The following is a 22,998-nucleotide window of genomic DNA, read 5'->3' as shown; positions in this document are numbered from 1 at the left end:
TGGACCCCAGATTTGAGTGGATGCAGCAGCTGGCACTTGCAGTATGGCACTGCAAATGACAGGCTTGTTCCATGTGGTATTATCTCAGGTACTCAAGACAAAACTAACAAGGTCTGCAAAACTTTGTATTTTGTTACTGGTCCATCATACATTGCTTGAAAAGTTACAGCATAATGAAGTAAGTATTGTCTGTGTATGAGAGATTCATGTGATTGCCTTTTGCAAAATAGAGCTTGTTCAATGTTCACCAGCTCCTCCAAGATGGAGTGGGATTGTCTTTGCATTTATAGCGCTGGCTACAGACTTATTCTGCTTGCCAGATACCAATTTCATGAAGCATCCTGGGCTTGCAGATGCATTTCTCTTTCCTTATTCACTCTCATTTCTTCATGAGGTCAATAGTCTCATCTCAGTGACAGTTCCACTATTGAAGGATACGTTATATGTACTGTGGATTAAAATCAGGAAGGAAGACATCTGTGGAGAGAAGCAAAGTCCAAAGTACCTTGAGGAAAACTGTCTTCATTTATCTTTTCCAAAGTAACTTTAAAAGAACCTCTTTTGAAAAATGTTGTGCATGTCCTGTTCACCTCCTTTACTCCTTTTTCTCCCTTTGGAAAAAAAAGTAGTAGCCTGATTCATTCTTCTGCAGAGACTCTCTCGTTCTCTTATTGATCTCCCAGATGAAACAGGTTCAGTTTGATGTTTTCCATCTCTGCTCTGTCCTTTCACACACAGGCTTTGTCTTGCCTACCCAAACTGGGAGTGTAAGTATTCCCGTGGCAGAAGCAATGACTAAGTCTAGGGTGTAGTCACTGTCTTGGTAATCTCTGGGCTGAGCACACCTTGCTGAGAACACAGTTAGATGATATAGTGGTGAAAATATGTCAGTCATATCTGTGCCATGTCTTCAGGGCTAGAAATGAAGGTACTTTGTAATGAATCATGTAGGTATGCTTACTTGCTGAGACAATTACTTTATGACTATACCTGTTTGTTTAATAGAAATAAGTTGTCAGGTAAAATAAGGAGGTTTAAATATTTTCTCCACCACTTAGATTAAATCTGTTTACAACATGGCTCTAATTATAAGCAAATAGTATTATGTCACATGCAGCATGTGAATTCTTTGAACAGGCATTGTGTTGTGTAAATATTGTAAAAATCTTGAACACTTCTTCCTATTTTATCAGCGTTAATGTACCACCTTCTGGCCTGCTAATGGAAACACATGAACTGATCTTCAGGAGCTTTCCTAATCTGTGGCTTTCAAATGGGCTGAATCAAAAAGCCTCTTTTTCTATAGTAGCTCTGGGACCCATTCACTGCCATTGTATTACACAAGAGAAGAGCTCCACTCTTTCAAGTATGTAAAGAGAACAAAAAGTGTTTACTTCAATTTCTTAGAGTAGCCATACTTACTGGGGGAAAAAAAGCAGCAAGATATGTTTAAATGATAAGCAGTGCTTTTAATTGGAGTATGAAATGTTTTCTAGCTATGACTAGGAGAATTTTATTCCCTTTAAAATAACTAACTCTTACCTGTAATGCCTGCCTGATGTAAAGAAGTAAAGTTTATTCCAGACACTAACAACCTCATCCATTATTTACATGAACTATTGGAGTCTACTTACATGAATTTGGAGTCTACTGTTCAAATGATAAATTGGTATGAATTGGAGACACAGGCACTTATACTTCAAAGCTATATATCTCTCTTTGCTGCAATGTTCTGGTGATTTTTGGATAGGCTGTATGCTTGTTCTTGACTGTAATTCTGTCTAGGAATATTAGTACACTAACTTCTACGTGTTTACAGCCTAAAAACTAAGCAGTAGATCTGGAAAGAGCATTTTCTGAATATGGATATTTTCTGCACAAATCTAGTTTTTCAGTTTTGTGCACAATGTGTTACAGATGCTTGGTTTTGTCTTCAGACTAGCCAGACACATTCTGATTTCTTAGGGCACTGCGTAGTACAGATTGCAGAACACATAAGGAACTTCTACAAAAATGTAGTTGCAGCCAAGATCTGTAAAGACAAAGAGGAGTTCACTGCACACAGTGCTGAAATATTTTTTCAGTTATTCCATATCATATCTTACACTCTGGTGGTAGGGAATATTTTTATGAACTAGAGTTTTAACTACTCAGTAAACATAACACAATAAAAATACTGAGTAATTTTAAATTAGATCACTCAAGAAAGTTCTACATTACAAACTAATTTTGTTATCTTGAACATTTTCTGTATTCAAGGAAGAGTGAAAGGGTTCTGAATTAATTAGTTTCTCCAGTTGAATAAAGATAAACAGAGAAGAAGAAGATGATTGATAGCTTCCTGCAAAGTGCAGTGAGACTTACAGCTGCAACTACTGCTGTTCTGGCAGTGTGAAACTAGTGTCCTAATGGTTAGTTCAGTCTTGTTTCTTGGGAAGATGCTCTTTTCCTTCTCCCAACAAGGGGTGGTGTGAGTGGAGGGGACACCAGGCAAATAATTCTGGGCAGTAAAGCGCTGTAAGCACAAACTCCTGAAATACAGTAGTCCTTCCTTCCCATAAATACAGACTTTTGTGTGGAGAGATAATTGTTAGAAAAAGTCAAAACATCACTGGAAAAAGTCAACAAAAACTTCTAGGGTTCTTTAAGAGAATATGTAGTGGACTGTCCTTTTCAACATTTTTCTTACAGTATGAGGGCTGCTGCAACCTAGCTGTGAGGGCTGAGTCATCATTTTCGTGCATTTCATCTTCAGTTTAGTATCTGCATATGGCTTACATTTAAAATGAAATATAGCAGTTCTTATAGAGACTCATGGGCATAAATTAATTGAACCTAGATGAAATTCATTGTGTTTTAAATAGATGTGGAAGTTCCATGATATAACTTCTTTATAGCTTCAGATGATTTAACTTCTTTTGAAAATTAAACTTCTTATAGGACTTATGATGAATTTGCAATAGTTAACCGAGCAATAGACATTGTATTTAAATAGTCACTAAACCAGTGCTAGGAACAGTCTGTGTAGTACTACTGTAGTATGGATTTGGGATACAACAAGCTTTAAGCAGGCCAGATTTATATGGGCTACCTTTAGACAATTGTGTTCAAAGAGGTGTTGTGATTTGGCAGACAATTATGAATTGAAATCCTAAGGTACCTGAGGATGAATCCTTTCAACATGACCTGAGAAGTCAGTCAAGTGGGAGGAGAATGAATAAGAGGAAACTGCAGAGATCAGATCTGTGACTTACATCTTTCATCTTGCACCTTCTCTTGCTTCTTATTTAGTCTGTGGTGATTTTGAAATATCTCTTAGCTGTGCCATAAAACCAATTAACATGCTGGAGAACTAAGTTGCTGTTAAATGTTTGCATGTGGTGTGTTCAGTGGCAAGAGTAGAGGGCTTGGCCTGTGTGAGCAGTTACCTCTTCTACGTGCCAGAACTTGCAGAGACACTCAAAAAGTCTGAGGAATGCTTACAAATCTATATTGCAACCTGTTGCGTGGAGGTTTGGGATTTTCCAGCTGCCCTCTCTAATCTTCCTGAAAAGAGGCAAGGTGGGTGCTTCTTCTGTCTCCAAAATCTGTTCTGAAGCTCATGGGAAGAAGGTGTCCTGCAAGGTTGTGAGAGGACATTTCTTAATGTTACCACTCACTAATTGGTACCAAAGGTACCTAGGAGGCACATGGATGTAATAACTGCTCTCCTCATAGGGATTTCTTCCATGCAAAATAAGCAGGTAGTACCCACCTGTTGACCAAAAGTCTTCTGTGCTTTGAGCTGTATACTCTTGTATCTAGTTTCCATGCACTTTCCTAGTGTCTGTTTATGCTGCTGTCTGCAGCAGTAACAGATTTGACCTTCTACCATTAACAGAGCTGTGATAAAAGGAAAGCTGACGAAAACAGGCCTGACTTCATAGCTTGTACTAAACTTGAAAGTTTTTAAAAGGGCATAGATGCAACAGAGCTACTAATTGAATCAGTTTATTGGGTTATATCCACTTCTGTGGTATTTACCCACTTACACTGTATTCTGGGAAGAGTCCTAGAAATGTGCTGGGTACTGAGGTACAGAGGAACAGTGTTCCACATGTAACACTTTTATAGTCAAAAATTAGAAAAAAGTGGGAAGAGAACTAAAAGCTGTGATGTGATACTATAGTGATGTTTTCCCAGAGCCACATATGAGGTTGGTGTCAAGGCTGGAAATAGGAGTTCAGTTGTATCAATTCAAAGTATTGGCCCACTCACATCTTTTAAATTACACCATCTCTCTTAGTAAGATCAGAAACACAACAGACCACCCAGAAAAAAAGTGCACAGACACATTCCTTGGATATGGAAAAGCAAGAAAATTACCAGATAAGGATGTCATGGAAACTGTATGGAAGTATAACCTTTATCATGGAGACATAATAACTGCACAGCAACCTGGTCCTTGATTTCTTCCAGATTCTGTTGCTTTTCTATAATTGCTTATACAGACACCACAGGTTTTTTTTGCTGGCATCCTCATGACCTGGCTGATCTTTGAAGACCAAGTCTGTATAGGAGTGTCTAGTGGACTTTATGTAAAGAGCCCTAGAAGAGATCCAGTTATGCCAACAGAAATCTTAGCAGTGCTTGCTTTGTCTGAGGGGCTCTTTGGAAGTCAGGACCCCTTTGGAAGGTATGACATGTTAAGAGTATGCCTTTACAGACTTAAGTTCAAACAGCTATCTGAATTATACATAAATTAATATATTCAGGTAACAGGAACAGTCATGCCATGAAGCTCTGAGCTAATTTCTCTCGAGAGGCAAAATAGATGAGTACTCAGAAATTTGAAAATTCAGGCATTTGCTCAGGTCCAATTCTGCAAGTTGTTATCTGCCTTTCTTTTTTGAAAGGTATATAATACCCTCAGATCTTCTTCCTACTTCCATGGTGCAGTTTTGATCACAAACATTTTGCAGTATCAATGTCCTTCAGCAGTTGGATGACTGCCTTTCTGCCAGGCACAAGTAACATGATATTACCTGATGGTTTTGGCCAAAGTAGTCATGGTTTAGCCAAACAGAAAAATGAAAAGATGATACATTAAAGAGAACCAATGTTTTCTTTCCTTGTCACAAGGAAATTATAATTGTAGGCAGAGAAGAGGTGCTCTGCTCTCAAGCAACCCAGATCTTTTAAACATTGGAATTTTAGAAGTCCTAAAAGAAACAAGCAATGTTTTCCTGGAAATACTATAAAACCTTTGCTTCAAGGTGCTACATGCTGGATGACCAAAGTCCTGAAAAGACGTGCTGGTGTGGACTGAGGATCAGAATAATATCAGATTATTCTTTGTGGGTTCTTTATTACTTTCTCACTCAGGGTGTGATTGTGGATAATAGTCAGTTTCCCCTCCCCAGATCTGTTTATAGCCTTGTGGCAGAACTTAGCAGATCAGGAATCCACTACTGCACTTTGTGGTGTCACCAGTAGCAGGGGCTACAGACAGGCACTGTGCAAAGCTGGGAGTGAGATAGCAGGGTAGAGAAGAAACTCTGAGAAACTGAGACAATGGCACTTCTTTCAATAGACACTTTACAATGCATGGGTAGTCTTTAAAATATGTCTGTTGTTGTTATTGCTTTGTATTGCTGTGGTTTGAAAAATAAATTGGGGTCATTCACCTTCATATATAATTCTCGATTGTAACAACCCTTAGAACTTGGTTGATGTGTTTTGTCCTTAGATCAGAAGGTTGGGTAAACTTACATATTGCTGGAATGAGAGGGCCAGAATTTCAAGTTAGCCAAGACATTATAATGAGCTCATGGCAGCACTTCAGCTAGCATGATTATTCCCTATTTCATATTCTAAATGGTAGCTGAAATAAAATTCAGATTGTCTGTTATGGTTGAAGCAGAAGTCAAGCTCATCATTTTTGGGAACTGATGTCAATTTAAATAATGATTTAAAATGGTTTGGTGGTGTTGCTGTAAATTATGCTCAAACCACAGGTGTACAGCTATACCACAGGGCTACATTTTATATTTATTTCTTGCTTGTACTGAAGAACAGTGACTTGTGTAAAACATGAGATGTCTGAGAGAAGCAAAAGGCACTGCTGTATCATGTAGAGCAAACATGGTGCAGCTACAGAGTATAATTTCATGTTGGCTGCTCAGTTTTTGGAGCATTCTGATTCATTAGCTCAGTAGGAAGAAAATAATTAAATTTCTTAATACTGAGAATTTGTGCTCATTTTGGAAAACACCTTATTACCACTACAACAATCCTGGGAAGAGCTGGGACTGAAGTAGCACACTGTGATACAGTTTTCTAGGAAGTGTCTTGGCAGAGCCCAAGACTAGGAAAATAGCATTGAAAGGTGCCCTGTCCTGAGAGAGGATGAGGACAGCTTCCACAACACAAGGCAAAACCATGTTTTTCCTTATCCTAACATATATCCCTAGATCACAGCTTCTCCGAGAGATGTTTCAGAGACATCCAAGGACTATCAGGTTCTTGCACACTTGGTATGACAGAGTCTCTTTGCTGAACACATCCTGGGGAAAAATCACACTTGGGCACCTTTTACAGTGCTGTTACCATACCCCATGTTCTTTTGTGGTAATGGCAAATGCACAGACAAGTACATGGGGACAGATTGCAGATGTGCTCTTCCTCAATGTTAATTCTTCTTCCTACTGGATTATTCTCGAGACCAAAGGGTATGGGGGCAGAAAAGGGAAGAAAATTATAACAAGAATGAGTGAACATTCCAGGCAAATAACAGAAGATAACTGTAGAGAAGAAATACATCCTAAAAGTTTAGAGAGGGAAGTTGTAAAAAATCACCATGACGTGGTTTCTCCTATAGGTCATTATGTTGGGATGAGATCAGTACAATCATTGCTGTCATTCCTTTAATATGCCTTCTGGATTCCTTTTCTGTGTTCAGCTGTGTATCTTTTAATTCATTCTTGTCAGACTCCTCAGCATTTTAGCCAAGTCTTTTAACTGTCTTACTCATGCCCAGCATTTGAATAGGCCGTCCTTGAGCATGCAGACTCTGAGGGTTTTTTTGAGGAGAGAACTAGGTAACTCCAGAATAATAAGTTGAAATTTCCTCCCCTCCCCTCTTTTTTTAAAGACAACTCCTCGTCTCTTCAGGAAGATGAAGAGATAGATATGGAGGCTGTCAACTGGCAGCTGAGCAACACCTCCATGAATGGCCATTCATCTACCCCAACCACAGTTCGCTTTCCCAGCTGGGTTACTTTTGATGACAATGAAGTCGGTTTTGCACCACAGAGTCTTTCTCCCTTGAAAACAGATACCCCACCTGCAGAAACACAGGCTCCAGATGTTAACTTTAATCTCACTACATCTTTAAAGAAAAGGGAACGTCCTAAAAGTACATTGGGAGACCTCTCCAAAATTCAAAAACTAGATCTCTCCTCTTTAACCAAGTTGCCTTCTGTTGAAACACCACCATGGAGTGCTACTAATCCCTTTCTGGATGAATCTCTTCGAGATGTCCAACCCTCACCCATCAATCCATTCAGCTCATTCTTTGAGGAGCAAGAGAGACGTTCCAAAAGCTCTTCTGTTTCCAGTGCTCCAGGCAAAAGCCAAAGGGATTCTCTCATTATTCTCCATCAAGAGCCTGATACTGTCAGTTTCCATGAGGCAAACAAGACTGTAACACACACAGATGCTGTAGAGCAGCTCAAACAGCTCCAGATTGGAGACTCAGATGGTGTGAGCAGCCCTACCTTGCCTGATGATGACCCCATGATGCCATATGATCTGGATGCAGCTTTGTTTAACCTGGCACCAGCTCAGCCAAAGGATGGGTGGCCAATGATGCTGAGGATCCCAGAGAAGAAGAACATCATGTCATCCAGGCACTGGGGACCAATATACGTCAAGCTGACTAACAGTGGTTGTATACAGCTTTTTTATGAGAAGGGGCTAGAGAAGCCTTTTCGGGAACTCAAACTTGAAATCAATCATGAGATTTCAGAGCGCAAGCTGCAGAACTATGATGAGAATGGAAGGATACACAGTGTGCGGTTGGATCGCACAACATACAAGGAAAAAAAGAAGTATCAGCCTAAACCAGCCATTGCACACACTGCAGAGAGAGAGCAAATTATCAAGCTTGGGACTACAGATTATGAAGACTTCCTTAGCTTCATCACTGCTGTGCAAGACACACTGATGAACTTGCCAGCTTCATCAACAGATCTGAGCACAGTGGGACTGAATTATCAAGAAGAAGAAATCACTGTGGATGTCAGGGATGAGTTTCATGGCATCTTGGCCAAGGGAGATAATGTGATTCTCCAGCACAGTGTGCTGACTCATATTTATGTTCTCAGCTTCCTTTCTGGCCTGGCAGAATGCAGACTGGGCCTTAATGATATCCTGATCAAAGGGAATGAAATAGTTGCAAGGCAGGATATTATGCCTACTACTACCACTAAGTGGATTAAATTATACAGCTGCCGCTTCCATTCATGTGTGGATGAGGATGTGTTTAATAACTCCCGTATTATCCTGTTCAACCCCTTGGATGCCTGTCGGTTTGAACTGATGAGATTCAGGACTGTCTTTGCTGAGAAAACTTTGCCTTTTACTCTGAGGACAGCTGCCAGCATCAATGGTGCTGAGGTGGAGGTGCAGAGCTGGCTGATGATGTCCACAGGGTTCTCTTCCAACCATGACCCTTTAACTCAGGTCCCTTGTGAAAATGTGATGATCCGCTACCCCGTGCCAAGTGAGTGGGTGAAGAACTTCCGCAGGGAGAGTGTCCTGGGGGAGAAATCTTTGAAAGCCAAGGTGAACAAGGGAGCCACTTTTGGATCAACCAGTCTGTCTGGTTCTGAGCCAGTAATGAGAGTCACTTTGGGAACTGCCAAATATGAGCATGCCTTTAATTCCATTGTATGGAGGATAAACCGACTGCCTGACAAAAACTCAGGTGAGTGGCATATACCATCTCTGCAGGAATAAACTAAAACAAATTATGTATTTTGAAAGATAAGCAATACTGAGTTTAAATGGTGAAAGATACATCATCCTCTGTAGTTTACCAAAAGGCATAAGTTAATTGCATGAAGTATTTCTCTGACCCTTCATTGTAATAGTTTTACATATTCTACAAATATAGCTAATGGTAAAAACAATTTCAGGTTTTCTAGATGCAAAAATATGTGTTTTGTCTCTGCTTGGAGGTATTTAAAAGGGTTAGTATTTAGGGAGATGGTTTCGTGGTAAATTCAATTCATGCTAGGTTAATGGTTGGACTTGATGATCCTAAAGATATTTTCCAATAAATGGTTCTGTGATTCTCTGATTATGAAACCTAGGCATCAAACATCTGTGTGCTCTGTACTGTTACTTGAAGCAGGGCTTTTTCATGTAACTTGCAAAAGCAAGATTCTATGCAATGGGACTGAATGACAGGATCAGATATATTGCTGTAGCTCCAGCACATGCGATATCTTTTCCAAGTATACTGGGCCCGTGCTACATATTTCAATGCATATGCCACAATTAATGCCTCTCAATTATCTGAAATGGGGATTGTAAGAGAACAGAAGACACTGTTCAACCATAAAAAAAAAAAAAAATAGACATTTCCGAACACGATTTTGTGGCTATGTTTCTGTAATCCATGCAGACAGGGAATTACAGCTTAAACCTGAAGAGAGAATACCAACATGAAATCCCCTTTGTATTTCTATCCCAAGTCTTTTTATTTCTATTAACATGGTTATAATTGAACATGAAAATGATGTAGACAAGCTACTGTTCCCTTTGGCCATTTCTGCTAGTCATTCTATTTGCTGCCTGTCATCCATGGTGCACAATAAAGCTGGACAACTCAGGTTTATTCTTATTTGTAATGAATTCTACATCTTGACATATCTGATCTAGAACAGCTTTTTACAAATGAGATGGACTTTTCAGCATTAATGCTGTAGTAATGCATCTGGGTACTGGGACGGTTTCAGTGTTCCCTGAAGGAAAGTTCATTGTGGTACCAGATTTGGCAATTCTCTGTATGTTTTTCCTGAGTTTGAGTTATAGTGTCAGCAAACAGTGATCCAGGTGTCCTGATCTTTTGGGTCACGTTTCAGCTCAAGGACACTAGTTTACACCACTGGTTACAAATTTGGAGGGATATCACTGGCGAAAGGGAAGGCTCCAGGTTTGCTGTAGACTAAGGTGTAAGAAGATGAAACTTGGAAACTTGAGAGAAATATAGCAATGAAAAATTCCCTCCAGGCTGTTTATGAGCAATAAGATGCTTATGATGAAAATCTCAGTATGCCATCTGCACAAGCTCTGAGAATGAGATGATGTGAAAACTGGGACTTCTCTGGCATCTTCTTTCCAAAGATCTCAGTGTACTGTACAGACATCACAGCTGAGGAAACGAAAGCCCTCAGACTTTAACACAATCACAGAGCATGCCAGTAGCAAACCAGGAGAAGGGACAAAACCCCTGTCTCTACTGCTTCCAACAAGGTGATGCTGCCTTAAACATTGCTACTCTGAGGGAGATATTGATCTGTGCCTCTTGTTTCCTTCTTTTCCATCGTGACTCTTTATTGTATATACACTGTGACAGGGGGAAGGAAATACATTAAATATTGTTGCTGCTGTTGGACCCCTGCCACAGAGCATCTATCCATCAGTGTCATCATGCAAAACACAGGGCAGTGTGTATTTGTTTACATCCTGAGAGGAAGAGAGTGTCCTCACCCCTCCAGTCAGATCAGATGTTATTTCAGGGAAAGGAAGAGCCTTGGAAGCACTGTCTTGGCCAAGACACATGAGGTATGTGAGAGGGAGGGAATCCCAAAGTGATGACAGGGCAGGCCAAGTAGTTTATATCTGACCTTGCCCTTCAAGGACTATTTCTGTTTATTGGGTGTACTTCATCCCATGGTTCTCCTTTCTCAAAGTATATGGCAAACAAAGAGGTATATTGAGTGGTACTCAGAAGCATTCATTCCCACTCCTCCTTAGATATGATAGTCATGTGGGATCTAACTACCAGCCTTGTGCACATTTGGCTGTATCCAGCCCTATCCACAAGTCATATAATAACCCAACTTCATGTATTTGCAAAGTTGTCATAAATGATGCAGTTCTCAAGCACTAAACACAAAACTATGAGTCCACTGACTCACACCTTATGCTCTCTTACTGTGTGATACTTGTAACTCACCCCTAAGAGCACTCAGGGTCTTCCATAGATATCTGGCCTACTAATGAGCTGCTTTGATTCCTGGGACTCCAGAGCAGTGGAGAAGTAGTGGCATCATATTGGAACTGAGGGAAGTGCTGCAGGTGGCTACAGCCTGTAGCTCCATCTGCCTCCAGAGGCCACACAGTGGGTCCACAGCACTTGGAGCATATGCATTGCATGGGTGCTCCAGCACATGTGCCCGTCTACCAGACATGCTTACAGGAGTACATACGTATGCACACATTTTGGGATTTTCTATTCATGCACAGTGTGTGCTCTGACACACGCTCCCCAGCAAACACAATCTCAGAATTCCAGAGGTCTCCAGATAGCCAGTTGGACCTCCAGTGCTTCACTCCATTCCCTAAATGTGGACTGGTGCAGTCTCTGTAGAGGAGAGGAGCATGACCCCCAAGCCTGCCGTCGCCAGGAGAGCGTGTCCCTACTGTAACTCACTGCTTGAATGCAGGTTGTGGCATCATAAGCACCCAGATTGTTAAGAATTATTTCAGCAGCTTTGCACTCTTATCTAAATTTTTTTTCTTTCTGTGCTTCCTAATGGGATGGGGCCCTTTGCACTCTCACTCTAGGAGACAGTGTTATCAGCACTGTCTGTATCATTTTGTTGCCAGAGTATCTGCTTATGACTGAATATTGAAAAGCATGTGACAAGTGAAGGACAGTGCATACTCTGACTATGATTTGACGTAAGGAAAAAATTAGGACTGGATTCTACTAAGCACATTGCTAAAATCCAAAGCGCAAATATATGTCTATTTTTACAGCTTAGTAAACTTTATTGACCATGACCTGTTTAAAATAAATATGAATAAAAGAGTTGATGAAGAATGCCTATTTGTAGGCTATTTACAGCTCCAGTTGCTGCTGGCTGGGCTTCACATGTTCTTTTTTTTAATCCACCAGTAGAATACTAGGGAAACACACAAACAGTCTTTGATCGTGGGAAAATGCTCTTTCTGTGAAGCAGGGATGTAACTTCAATGCAGAGCCTTGGATCTGGATTTGAACTTTCCTCTAGTTTGGCTGTGGATCCCAGGCATGCTGCCTGGAATACTTTCTGAAGTAAATTATATATTTTAATCCACACATGTTGGGACAGTTGGAGTGTCATGAGTCATTTGGAACAGATTCTCTCCAATCACAGTTACACTTGTATATATATTAATTATCAGATCCTTGATTGTCAGAACAAACTGGTAGTTGCTCAAGGAAACAAGAGGTGCAAAACAAAAGCAGTGTGTTGATTCCCCCTGATTTTACTAAGAAGGGTACCTGTTCATTAGAGAAAGAGCTCTGAATGAGCCTGTTCAACAGTCTATAGAGGTGGTGCCTGGTGAGCCTCATGCCCAGGACAGTAATGAACACTGATGGGCTAGGTAATTCTGCAATAGCTTCGGTGGAAGAGTTGCTTTCTTAATCTGTTTGCCTTGTTTAAAGCTGAGCTGGTTTAAATTAATAACATCCATCATTTTTATGCTGTGGAGAGGGGTGTTACCAAGTGTCCAATTGAAATTATGAAGAGTTGAAAAGCTCAGCTCTCCAAAGCACCTGGCATGCAGTGTGCTCAAGCCCAGTTGAACACTTCCCAGTGATACCTTCACACACATCCACCCCAGAAGCAGCTGAGCACATGCCAGCTCAGGGTGTCGCAGCACAAGCTGAATGTTCTGCAGCTGTGGATGTAGCCTGCACCAGGGAACAGAGCCACTCCTCCTGGACTGCTGGCATTCTCCAGTCTGAAGGAGAGAGCAACCCACAGCAAACTAGAGAGGAAAAGCATATCAAAGCAGATGAGCAGGAAGGATTACAATGAGGAGTCTGCTGAGAGTGGTACAGTGTGAGGAAAGAGATACGAAAGGACGGGGGAGCCTGAGACTGAGGGTTGGTTGTCAGAACTGAGTGCTGAACACAGATTTTTGGAGCCAGTTTTAAGCATCTCCATAATGCAATACCAGAGAGCAGTGCTGTGTCACCCAGGGGCTCCGTGTCAGATTTTGAACTGTGCTGCCACCATCAAGAACTGGCCAGAAGCAAAAGCACTGTGGTGCTGGAGGGCACAGTGATCTCCCTGAGAGCTCTTGGGGCTGCTGCTCTCCTGTGGTGGGCAGGACCAGCAGGAAGGCCTGCTGTGTACCACAGCTCTTGATCCAGAAAAAGCATGTCCATGTATGAAAAGCCAGGAAGGGCTGTCAAACAGAGATCCTGCCTTGCTCTAGAACCAGGGCAAATGAATCAGTACTCTGCTTGGGATAATGAATCTTGCTAAAAAGCAGGTGTATTTTTAATGCTTGCAAGAACTTGAGCTTCTATGTCTGCTTGATAACTGCATCCATTAATTCATAACTTGTGTCCAGCTATGGTGCTGGACAGCCTTGGTCTCTGCCGAACTGCACAGCCTCTCACTGGATTTGCTGCACACATGTTATTTTACAAACCTTCCAGGAGTTTGTAAACTAGGGTGAGACCATTTTGAAATATGAGGCTGACTCTGGATGAAATTCTTACCAGACTTAGCACCAAGTAGAATTTTTTTCCAGTTCTATTTCAGAGGTCAAGTGGGATGTTGCAATGCCTAAGCCCTCTGAAGACTGCCTAATTTCATCCTGTTGAGACAAGTCATACTTCGAAATCCTACGTCTTGCTTTTCAGGCTTCAGTTTAACAAGGCTGACTTTGGGCTAAGCAGATGTATTCCAGCTTTTCCCAGTGGGAGCTTCTGGGCTTTCCCAATCCAGTTCTCTTTACTTTGTCTGCCTTCCTTCTTCCTTGTCTCTGTCCTGTACACCTTGCTGACCTGTATGGAGAAGAACTTTCCTAGTGAACAAGTATTCAGGAACCCTAAAGCCTATAATAAAGGCAGGCAAGATTCCATTCATTTACTTACACATTCATTTACACATACATAGATAATAGGATCTTTTCAATCAGAGAGCCCTGTGTGGCTGTGAAGGCTTTCATCTTGATTTTGCAAATAGAAAAACTGAGGCAGAGCCATTAAATTACTTGCTCAAGAGCTTAAGGCATTAGCAGCAATCAGAGAAAAAACCAACTTAGTTTGGCTAGAAGTCCCTTAATTTCTAAACATCACTGCTGTCCAGCAAAACAAAGAAGAAAGAATAATAAGGATCATTTACATATGACAGAGTTAAACATTACCTCCTCTCCTTGCCATTCTTAATGACTAGCCACCTTGTCATGGGTTCAAGTGAGGAATAAATGGTTATTCTGAAGTTTTGCAAAAATTTGTTTTTTGAACATGGGAAAGTTATTTAACCTTATCCAGTAAATTTTCTTCTGTTAAAAAGGGGGATAACAAATTCAAATAAACATCAAATATTTCCAGACTCCCTCTTTCCTTACTGTCATTTCACAACATTTCAGAAGGATGTGCCACGATGTATTTAGCATGTGACAGACACTGAGGCAATCAAGAGGACAAATACTTTCACCCTACTGTGTTTATTTATTTCTTATCTTTTCATCCACTAAAGGCAAACTAGAGTGATTAGCAATCCTTTTTGCATTTAGTTGAATTCCTTTGGTACTTCAAGCGCATCGAAGCAGGTAAGACGCTATGAGCTAATTCACCTAGGGAGATTCTCAGTTTCCTGCAGCTTCATGATTCTGCTTTCTCCTAGGCGTTGTGTTTTGATTCATCTGATGCAACTCTCGTGACTGTTTACTCTCTTTTTCCAGCTTCTGGCCATCCTCACTGCTTTTTCTGTCACCTAGAGCTTGGCTCTGACCGGGAAGTGCCTTCCAGTTTTGTCCGCTATGTAGATGTGGAATTTGACATGCCCGCCACTTCTGCGTCCAAAGCCACTGTTCGGTCCATCTCTGTCGAGGACAAGACTGATGTTAGGAAGTGGGTCAACTATTCAGCACACTACAGTTACAAGGTAAAACTGAGCAGTGCTAATCACCATGGTTACTTTGCATGCTTCATTGTCTTGAAAAGTATGGGCAGGCAAATAAAATACCATGGACAAAAGAGGTGGGAATTTGGCACATGCCAGGCTGTGTGCAGTAGCCACCCATGTGCAGCTATTGATTCATGGTAAATAGGCAGTGGATTATCTCAGCGAAGATGGAATAAATTTGCTTGCAGTTGGCTGTGGAAGAGCGTGCACACAGCCAGCTCCCGGGGATTAGATGATATGGAGAGTTTGAACAGGAGTTTTGCTGCTCTTCCCTAGTGGGAGTGCTACCGTGGGAGTCCTACTGTAGACAAAAGAATTACAGTGTTTCTCTGCTTAAATACTTCTTTCTTCTGCCTGTCCTGAGGAGAGGAGCAGATAGGAAAGTGCATTATGTATATCTCAGTAAATTTGCATGTTATCTGAATGCTCAGCAGAGAAATTGGCATCCTACCTTGCCTTCTTTGAGAGCAGTGATAAAGAGATTCTGAAAATAGGCAAATATTGGGAAATATTTTTACTGTTAATTGTAATTATAATTTTAGTAGTCTCTTAAATTCCGTGGAGATAATATTTGATCTTCCTAAGTATCCCTTTTAAGAATTAAAACATTGGATTATTCCTGAGTTTTCAGAGATGTGGAAATTTAGAACCCAAACGCAGATCCCCTTGGCCCTGTCCCAATCCAAATTGGTATTTGTAAGCCAAAGCACCTCTGAGCCTGAGGACAGCAGGGAGTGTGCTGAGATTTGGGGTAGTGTTAGGCACTGCTTCAAGAAGCAGGGACTTGGATTTGATGATCCTTTTGAGTCCCTTCAAACTCAAAAGAATTTTAAAAATCTCTTTGCTTTATACATCAGTCTTCTCAGAATTTATAATTAAGACTGATTTTCTCCTGTCACATAGGAAGCCACCTATCATCTGCAGATTTGGTTCTCAGCTTTTATTCAGAGTATAACTGGGAATTGCAATGAATATAAAATCATATGAGTTCTCTGCATGACATTATCTCTTCTGGAAATTATTTCATGACACTGCTGAATTGTAGAACTGCTTAGATTATACTGAAAATCCTTATAGTAAATAAAATCCAATTTTCCCTGATCCTCAGTCTGTTTTTCCTTGCAACCCTCTCAGGTCACCAAGAGTTTCTTCACCTGACCAGAAGAACCACCACTGAGGAAGATTTTTAATCTTTTGTTTTCCTTTCTCATTACAAATTTTCTTCCTCTTTTTCTTCTACCAGGTCGAAATAGAACAGAAAAAAAGCTTGAATGAGGATCTGAAGGGAGAAAGTACCACAGTCAATGAATGTGCTACACAGTAAAGGAAGATCAGTCTGCAAGTCCCAAGAGGGTTGGTCAAATCAACAGGCCTGGAAGAAAGGACTTGCAGGGGTTGGGTATTTTTCTTTTAAAAAATTAGGGACTACTACTTTAAAAAAAATGCTCTGAAGAGTATAATTTTTTTGTCCTTGTGATAATCTGTACTTTGAGAAGAATGTGGTCAGGGTTTGTTTGGAGGGGATCCACAGGCCTTTGCTGGAACAAGTACAGTTGTACAGTCAAGCCTGCCTTTTCTGCCTTTGCACCATTTTAGGTTCTGCACTCAAGTATGGTCTGGCAGCCATCGCAGCCACATCAGAAAACAGCCTTTATCTCACAATCTTACCCTCCCACATTAAGCATTTTGTTTCAATGCCTTTTGGTTTGGCCTTTGACTGAATTGCTTCCTTCTGAACTGCCAAATAAAATTCAGGGAGGATCAAGTGGAAAATTACATAAAATCTCCTTTCTGAAATGGTCCACAGAGTGAAAACCCTGAGCATCATTCTGAAGAATCAACACTCTACATCTTAAACAAAGAGGATGGTCTCTGTTGAACTAGATGACCTACAGACAGGACAGCTGATCACAGAGCTGTCCCTCTCTTCAGCCCTTCCTGTCTCATCCCTTGAGTGACATGTCACTGTGCACGTTTTCATGGGGTTTGCACAAGTTACAAGAAAGCCTCTACAATTTCTTAAAATTTTTACTTTGTAGTCTGAGCCGTTCTGGTATCTTGACTGAACATGGTTGTGGCTGCTAGTAATAGGGAATTTGTGTTATATTAGGGGAGATACCAGGGGGACTTCGCTAAGATTAGATCATTCCTGCCTAGAAAGATATTTAAGGGAAAAACATGGGGGTTTAGTTTTGGGTTTGGGTATTTTTTTGTATGTTTTCTTGGATGGGTAAAATGGGATATTGAAAATGTCAGAACACAATTACTTTAACAGAAAATGTTTGTTTTCCTGAAAATCCTTGGAAGTCTGTCCAGCACAGTATTTTCATGTTCTATCTTGAACCTAGAATATAAGTAATTTGTATCTTTATAATACTCCCATTAACTGGGCCCCAAAATCTCTTTCCAAAAATTAACAGCTCCTATATTGTAGATTTTTTATCCCCACTTAGCTGGAATTAATAGCAAGTCTTAAAACCTCTTTGTAAATAAAAGTGCAGGAGATATAAATCACTCATTTACACATATTTTCAGAGAAAACAGTGTTAAAAGTACCCAATTTTGGTTGTTTCTATGGCATGTATAATATTTTGTCTCATAATGTTAAATGTAAAGTAAGTAATTTATTAAATCATTTATATTTTGAAAGGTTACTACTGACTATAAAATACACATTTGGAAAACTTTGGCAATGTAATTTAAAATCATAATGAATTAAAATGAAAGCTTTTTTATAAATTTATTTCATTTAACATTTAATATAAAAAATTAATATACTCTTAATTTACCACTTTCACTGTGACATCTATAAAAATTACTACAATGTTAAAATCCCAAATAAATAATGAAATTAATTTCATTGAGCCTGAGACTGGTAGTGGTAGAATTTAAAATAAATTGTAGGGAACTTTTATATGCCTTTTTTATATACACCTACATTTCAAACCTGCATCACCCTAGTGACACATACTTAGACAGGTACAGCACTGTAAATATCTACAGTCTCAATCCTTCTAGGAGTGATTAACAAGCCTGTAATACTCCACTGCAGGTAGCCCTTCTGGCCCACAATGCTCCTTGGAGCACACCAGTTAATACTAAGCATTTGCAAGATATCTCTGTAAATGGAAGAATGCTGTTAACTTTTATTAAGAATTCTGAGATCAATGGATTAAAATTTCTGATATTATTAATGACAACTGGTATAGGTTGTGAAATATCTGGGAGAACAGAGCTGAATTTGTGACTGATTCACAACTCTGGCACAGGCTGGCTGTGATGAGTTGCATGGCACCCCTACAAAATCCACTTCTGTCAAAAGCAGTCAAAGAATTTCTGGGTGGTCTTCCTGCTTTTCACCGCAGTTCCGAATGTACAGTTTCTGAAATCCCACCATCAAGAAATAAAAAAGAAAAAACAAGCTGAAGCAGTGGTGAGATGCTACTGAGGAAATGTGAGACTGTTTTGTGAAAGAAATGGAGATTTTCTACTCTGACCTGCAAGCTCAGTGTCTGATTTTTTTGTCCATTGCCCCTCAGCTCATGGAAACACAAATAAGTAATACAAGTTAGCAAAATTATGTTGTACACCTTAAGAGGGGAGAAAATAAAAGGAATATAATTTTCCATCACTGTTGAATTGTTAAACTATTCAGCCTTGAACTATTAACTATTGTTAAACTATTCAGCCTATCATAACTGTGCACAGAACATTCTGTGTTGCAGTAACTGAAAGATAAACATGTTGGAACTTTATGGATTTACTTAATTTTTTTACCACTTCATCACTGATTTTTTTTTTTTTTTTTAATTCAGAATCAGTGAAGAAAAACCTGACTCTCATCTTTTTTGTGTACTTGTACACAGAAATATTTCTTCCAATTATCATGAATTTATGCAGGCAAAACTGGAAAAGCGTTCTGGTTTATGTGAAAGCTATTTTAATCCATTCTCTTTTCTGGAGGGTGTTTTTAGATACACCTGCCACTGAATTTTCTAGAGTTAAGGATGAATAACCCTGCCAGAGTCTCAAAAGATCTTATTTCCTTATTTCCTAAGGACTGGAGTAAGTAGTTTGATTTTTCAAGAGTGCTAATAACCAAAATCTTTAGGAAGTCTATTGTTGGTGTCCCCAGGTGTCTCAGCTGAATTCTTTTATCAGTCCAGCACCATTACGAGCATTGAGAATTTGAGCACTGGGATCCTAAGTGCCCTTACTGAGGTAGCCACTGTTTTTTATTGATTAAATAGTGCCAATTTTTCAGTGTTACACACTGTCATATATGTACTTCATGTACATATACTCTTAACTGATGTGAGTACAGTAGTAATTTGAACAGACTGTTGATTGGAGTGAAGGGGAAAGATCTGAGATGTTTGTGAGTTAGAAAGTAGCAGAAATTATTTAGATACAAGCAGTGCCTGTAGTGGGGATTTAGTTTGGCTTTTTTTTTTTCGTTGTGTGGAAAAATCTCTCTGACTAGTTTCACATTACTGCTTCTTTTGAGAAAGATGCAATCGCTGTCCTTTGGTATATTTGAAAGCTTTGTAGTACTCAAACACTCCATGCAGGAAATGTGCCTTCAAGGTAAGCATACATTTATTCCCTGAAGTGATTCCCACTTTCAGTCCTCTTTCTATTTCTCTTTGGGGTTTTAATATTTGTACTGTGGTAAGACTTGAGGTATTGTATGGAATTTTGCCTAGAAACATGAAGTGTCTTTGATCACAAGGGGTAAAGATGAACAATATCTCTAGGCAGCTGAGCTTATTTTAGTTAATGTCTCTTACATTTATTAACTATGGACACTCTGATAGGAAAGGAAAATGGTGAATTCAGCTGAGAAATACTAAAACTGACTGATGTTATTTTTGTTCTTTTATTTAGATTTAAATTTAGTCATCCTATGAAGGAGTCAGCTATAGCAGTATCATAAACACTGTAGAAATAATCTTCCTTCTCTAGTGGGTTGCTGGCTGACAGTTACTTGATAGGATGTCCAACACCTGTCCACATTATTTCACAGCTGCTAAAACTCCCTCTTGAACAGTCACCTCCCAGGACAGACAGCAATTGCATGCCAAAGAGCATGAAAGCAAGTGAAAATGTGTATGAAGTTCAGCCTGGAGGTGCTTGCTCTTTTGCTTGCATAAAATTCTCAGTCATCTTCTTGGCCTTTCAGTGCACTAATCAAGTCCTTTATAGGTCACCTTTGTTCCAGTTGTTGAAAAATTTATTCAGTGACTCTTAGCAGCTTGTGTGCATAGCTGTATTCATCTCTAGACTTGACCAGCACAAGAATTTACGGCACACAGAGATCACTTAATGGTCTAAGTACTTACCCACTTCTGCCACTAAAGTTAAATCTGCATCATGGTATGTCTAAGATACAAAATTTTGTGTGATAACATGCACAGCTCTTCCTAATGTTCCTGTTTTGTTCAGTCAGCCAGCCACCCCTCACACATTCAGCCATCCATCCTCCCATCCGTCCTACCCTCCTTCCCTGTCACTCTCTTTCATACTTGCAATTTATTCTTTGCACTATTGACATTGATTGGCTTAATTATTATTTTGTAACATGTTCCTACCTTCTTATTTTGTAAAATAAGTCTATACACTGGCTAACTTCGTAGAAGTGGTTTATTTTTTTTTCTTTATATCAGTTGAAATGGGATGTCATGTTTTTGTTTAAAGTACATGAAAACTTAAATAAATGTTAAAATGAAACAGCATATCCACATTTTCACTGTGAAATTGAAATCGTATGTGCTTTATATTCTGATAAAACAGAGATCTTGAATTCAGGAGAGGAAAAGGAGAATTTTGAATGGTATAAAGGACAACATAAATTAGAAGTTAAGGGACTACATAGAGAAAAGAGATAACTTCATTTGATCAGGCAGCTTGAACAATAGTCTGTGAAGGAAATGGAGCAGGCCTAGAGCCTGAGCCACATAACAGCTTGAAGTAGTACTAACATAATATGGAAGATGGTCCAGCTTTTGGAAACAAAGTAATTGAGGACTGAAGCCTCTGCGCAGTGGTCTCTTCTTTGACCACTAAAACCAGGAGTACATGAAAGAGTGGCATCTCCCTGTGATCAGAACGTATTTGCAAACAAGTATCAGGCCTAAGGTACATACAGTCCTCTGTTACGATTTTCTGTGTTCTTTCAAAGTTCAGTAAGCTATGTGTCATTTCATACATCTTTCCACTTCACTCAGAGTCACCGAGACCCACTACAGTCTGTTTTTTTTCTCAAAAAGCATTCTTTGTATCAGACTGAAGAGCTGGGCACTTCTCTTGGCCAAATAAAATATCATAAGTGCTGTTCAGAATATTGCTCTGAGCTCAGTACAACTGACAGTAAGTCAACAATTTTACAGTACCAGAAAATGGAGGTACACAAGTTACGACACCTCATATTTGTTATTTAAGAGTAAATCAGGTCAGACAGAAGAACAAGGAAAGTTAAGATTCAGTGGCTGTAAGTACTAAGAGTTTTTTACTACAATTCAGCTACTCGGTGACTTTTGGAAATGAACATATAAAATTGGGAGGGTAGGATTTTATTATCCTTGATAGCTTGCTAATACGCATAATGTTTTTAAAAATAAAGATTTAGAGAAGAAAAAACAAATTTTAAAACCAAGGAGCTCAAAGTTCCTTGGCAACAGTGTAGTCCCTAGAGATAAGCCAAAATCACATCCTACAAGAGATGGGGAGGTCAGAGTGCCAGTGCAATGTGTACCCAAACAAAAGACATCACTAGAGGGAGATAGCACAATTTGGACAGGAAAAAAACCACAGTTTTCTTTCAGTACTCTTAGTTGCTATGATTGCCCACCCTGACTAGTCCAGATATGTTGTAAATTTATTTTAAGACAAAAAGTGCTGAAGGTCAGCTGGAGATGAATCAAAAAATTGGAGGAGCAGCCCACTGTTTCAGCTTAGGTGCAGGTGTGGGTCACAGCAGATGTGTCTGAAACATGAAGTGCACCAGTTCCAGAAAAAATTCTCCTTTTGGTCACAGTATCAGAAGCCTAACAGCAACTGCTGTATATAAAAAAGTAATTGGAATATTTTTTCATACACTAGCTATGAAAGGTGTCTTTCTCAACTCTGAACAATGGGACAGCAAAGCCTAATGGACAGGGGTGACTGTAGTACTGCCTTCAGTAGCACTGGTGTACTTCAGCAAGTGGCAGACACATGGTGAGTTCAGGAGGTCTGGGCAGACTGGTCCTTCCCTGGCTGGGGCCCTTCTGCAGCCTCCCAGTTGTTACTACCCCAGGGGCTGCAGATAAACTGAGAGCAGTCAGCTCAGCCTAGTGAGCTTTTGAAGGAAAAGGTTGAATACAGGCTGAATGCAGCTGAAAGTAACTTAAATTGGGAGCCTCTTTTGTAAAGGTGACAAAATGGGATATGCTGGACTTACAATCCCAGCGGAGAAAAATGTGTGCCAATACCTCACAAAGTTCTGTGACAAGTCAGGAACTATGCAAAGAAATGTGACTTGGGGAGTCCCAGTCTACAAATACTGATCTCAGGAACAAATGAACAAATGCTGTAAAAATTAATATGAATATTATAAAAGACTGTAAGGCTTTTGAACAAATAGAATTAGATTTAGATCTGAACCACACAGTCAAAATCAGCTCTCAAATTGTTCAGGGCCAGCAGACATGGCTGATGAAGTTGAGAGTTGACTGACATTTCTGCTTGGTAAGTTGGGATCTATGGTATGGGTCCTGCCTGGAGAAGTGAACCACAGATTGGAACAAGGCACTTAGCTGCATGCTCACAC

The 22,998-nt window shown here is 39.9% G+C and overlaps 1 protein-coding gene across 7 annotated transcripts in view; it reads left to right on the top strand.

The window, feature by feature from the left end:
• STON2 (stonin 2) overlaps nucleotides 1-20,923 on the top strand; it is a 70,341-nt gene extending 49,418 nt beyond the window's left edge. For all 7 annotated transcript variants that reach the window (XM_030274783.4, XM_072930311.1, XM_030274787.4 and 4 more), the window contains 3 exons: nucleotides 7,133-8,968; nucleotides 14,965-15,167; nucleotides 16,432-20,923. In XM_030274783.4, the coding sequence (XP_030130643.4) occupies nucleotides 7,133-8,968; nucleotides 14,965-15,167; nucleotides 16,432-16,512 (2,120 nt within the window). In that variant the 3' untranslated portion in view covers nucleotides 16,513-20,923. The remainder of the gene's footprint in view (nucleotides 1-7,132; nucleotides 8,969-14,964; nucleotides 15,168-16,431) is intronic.
• Nucleotides 20,924-22,998: the final 2,075 nt, after the last annotated feature.

Source organism: Taeniopygia guttata, chromosome 5 (genome assembly GCF_048771995.1).
Source record: "Taeniopygia guttata chromosome 5, bTaeGut7.mat, whole genome shotgun sequence".
NCBI lineage: Eukaryota > Metazoa > Chordata > Aves > Passeriformes > Estrildidae > Taeniopygia > Taeniopygia guttata.
This window is presented reverse-complemented; position numbering and strand designations above follow the sequence as displayed.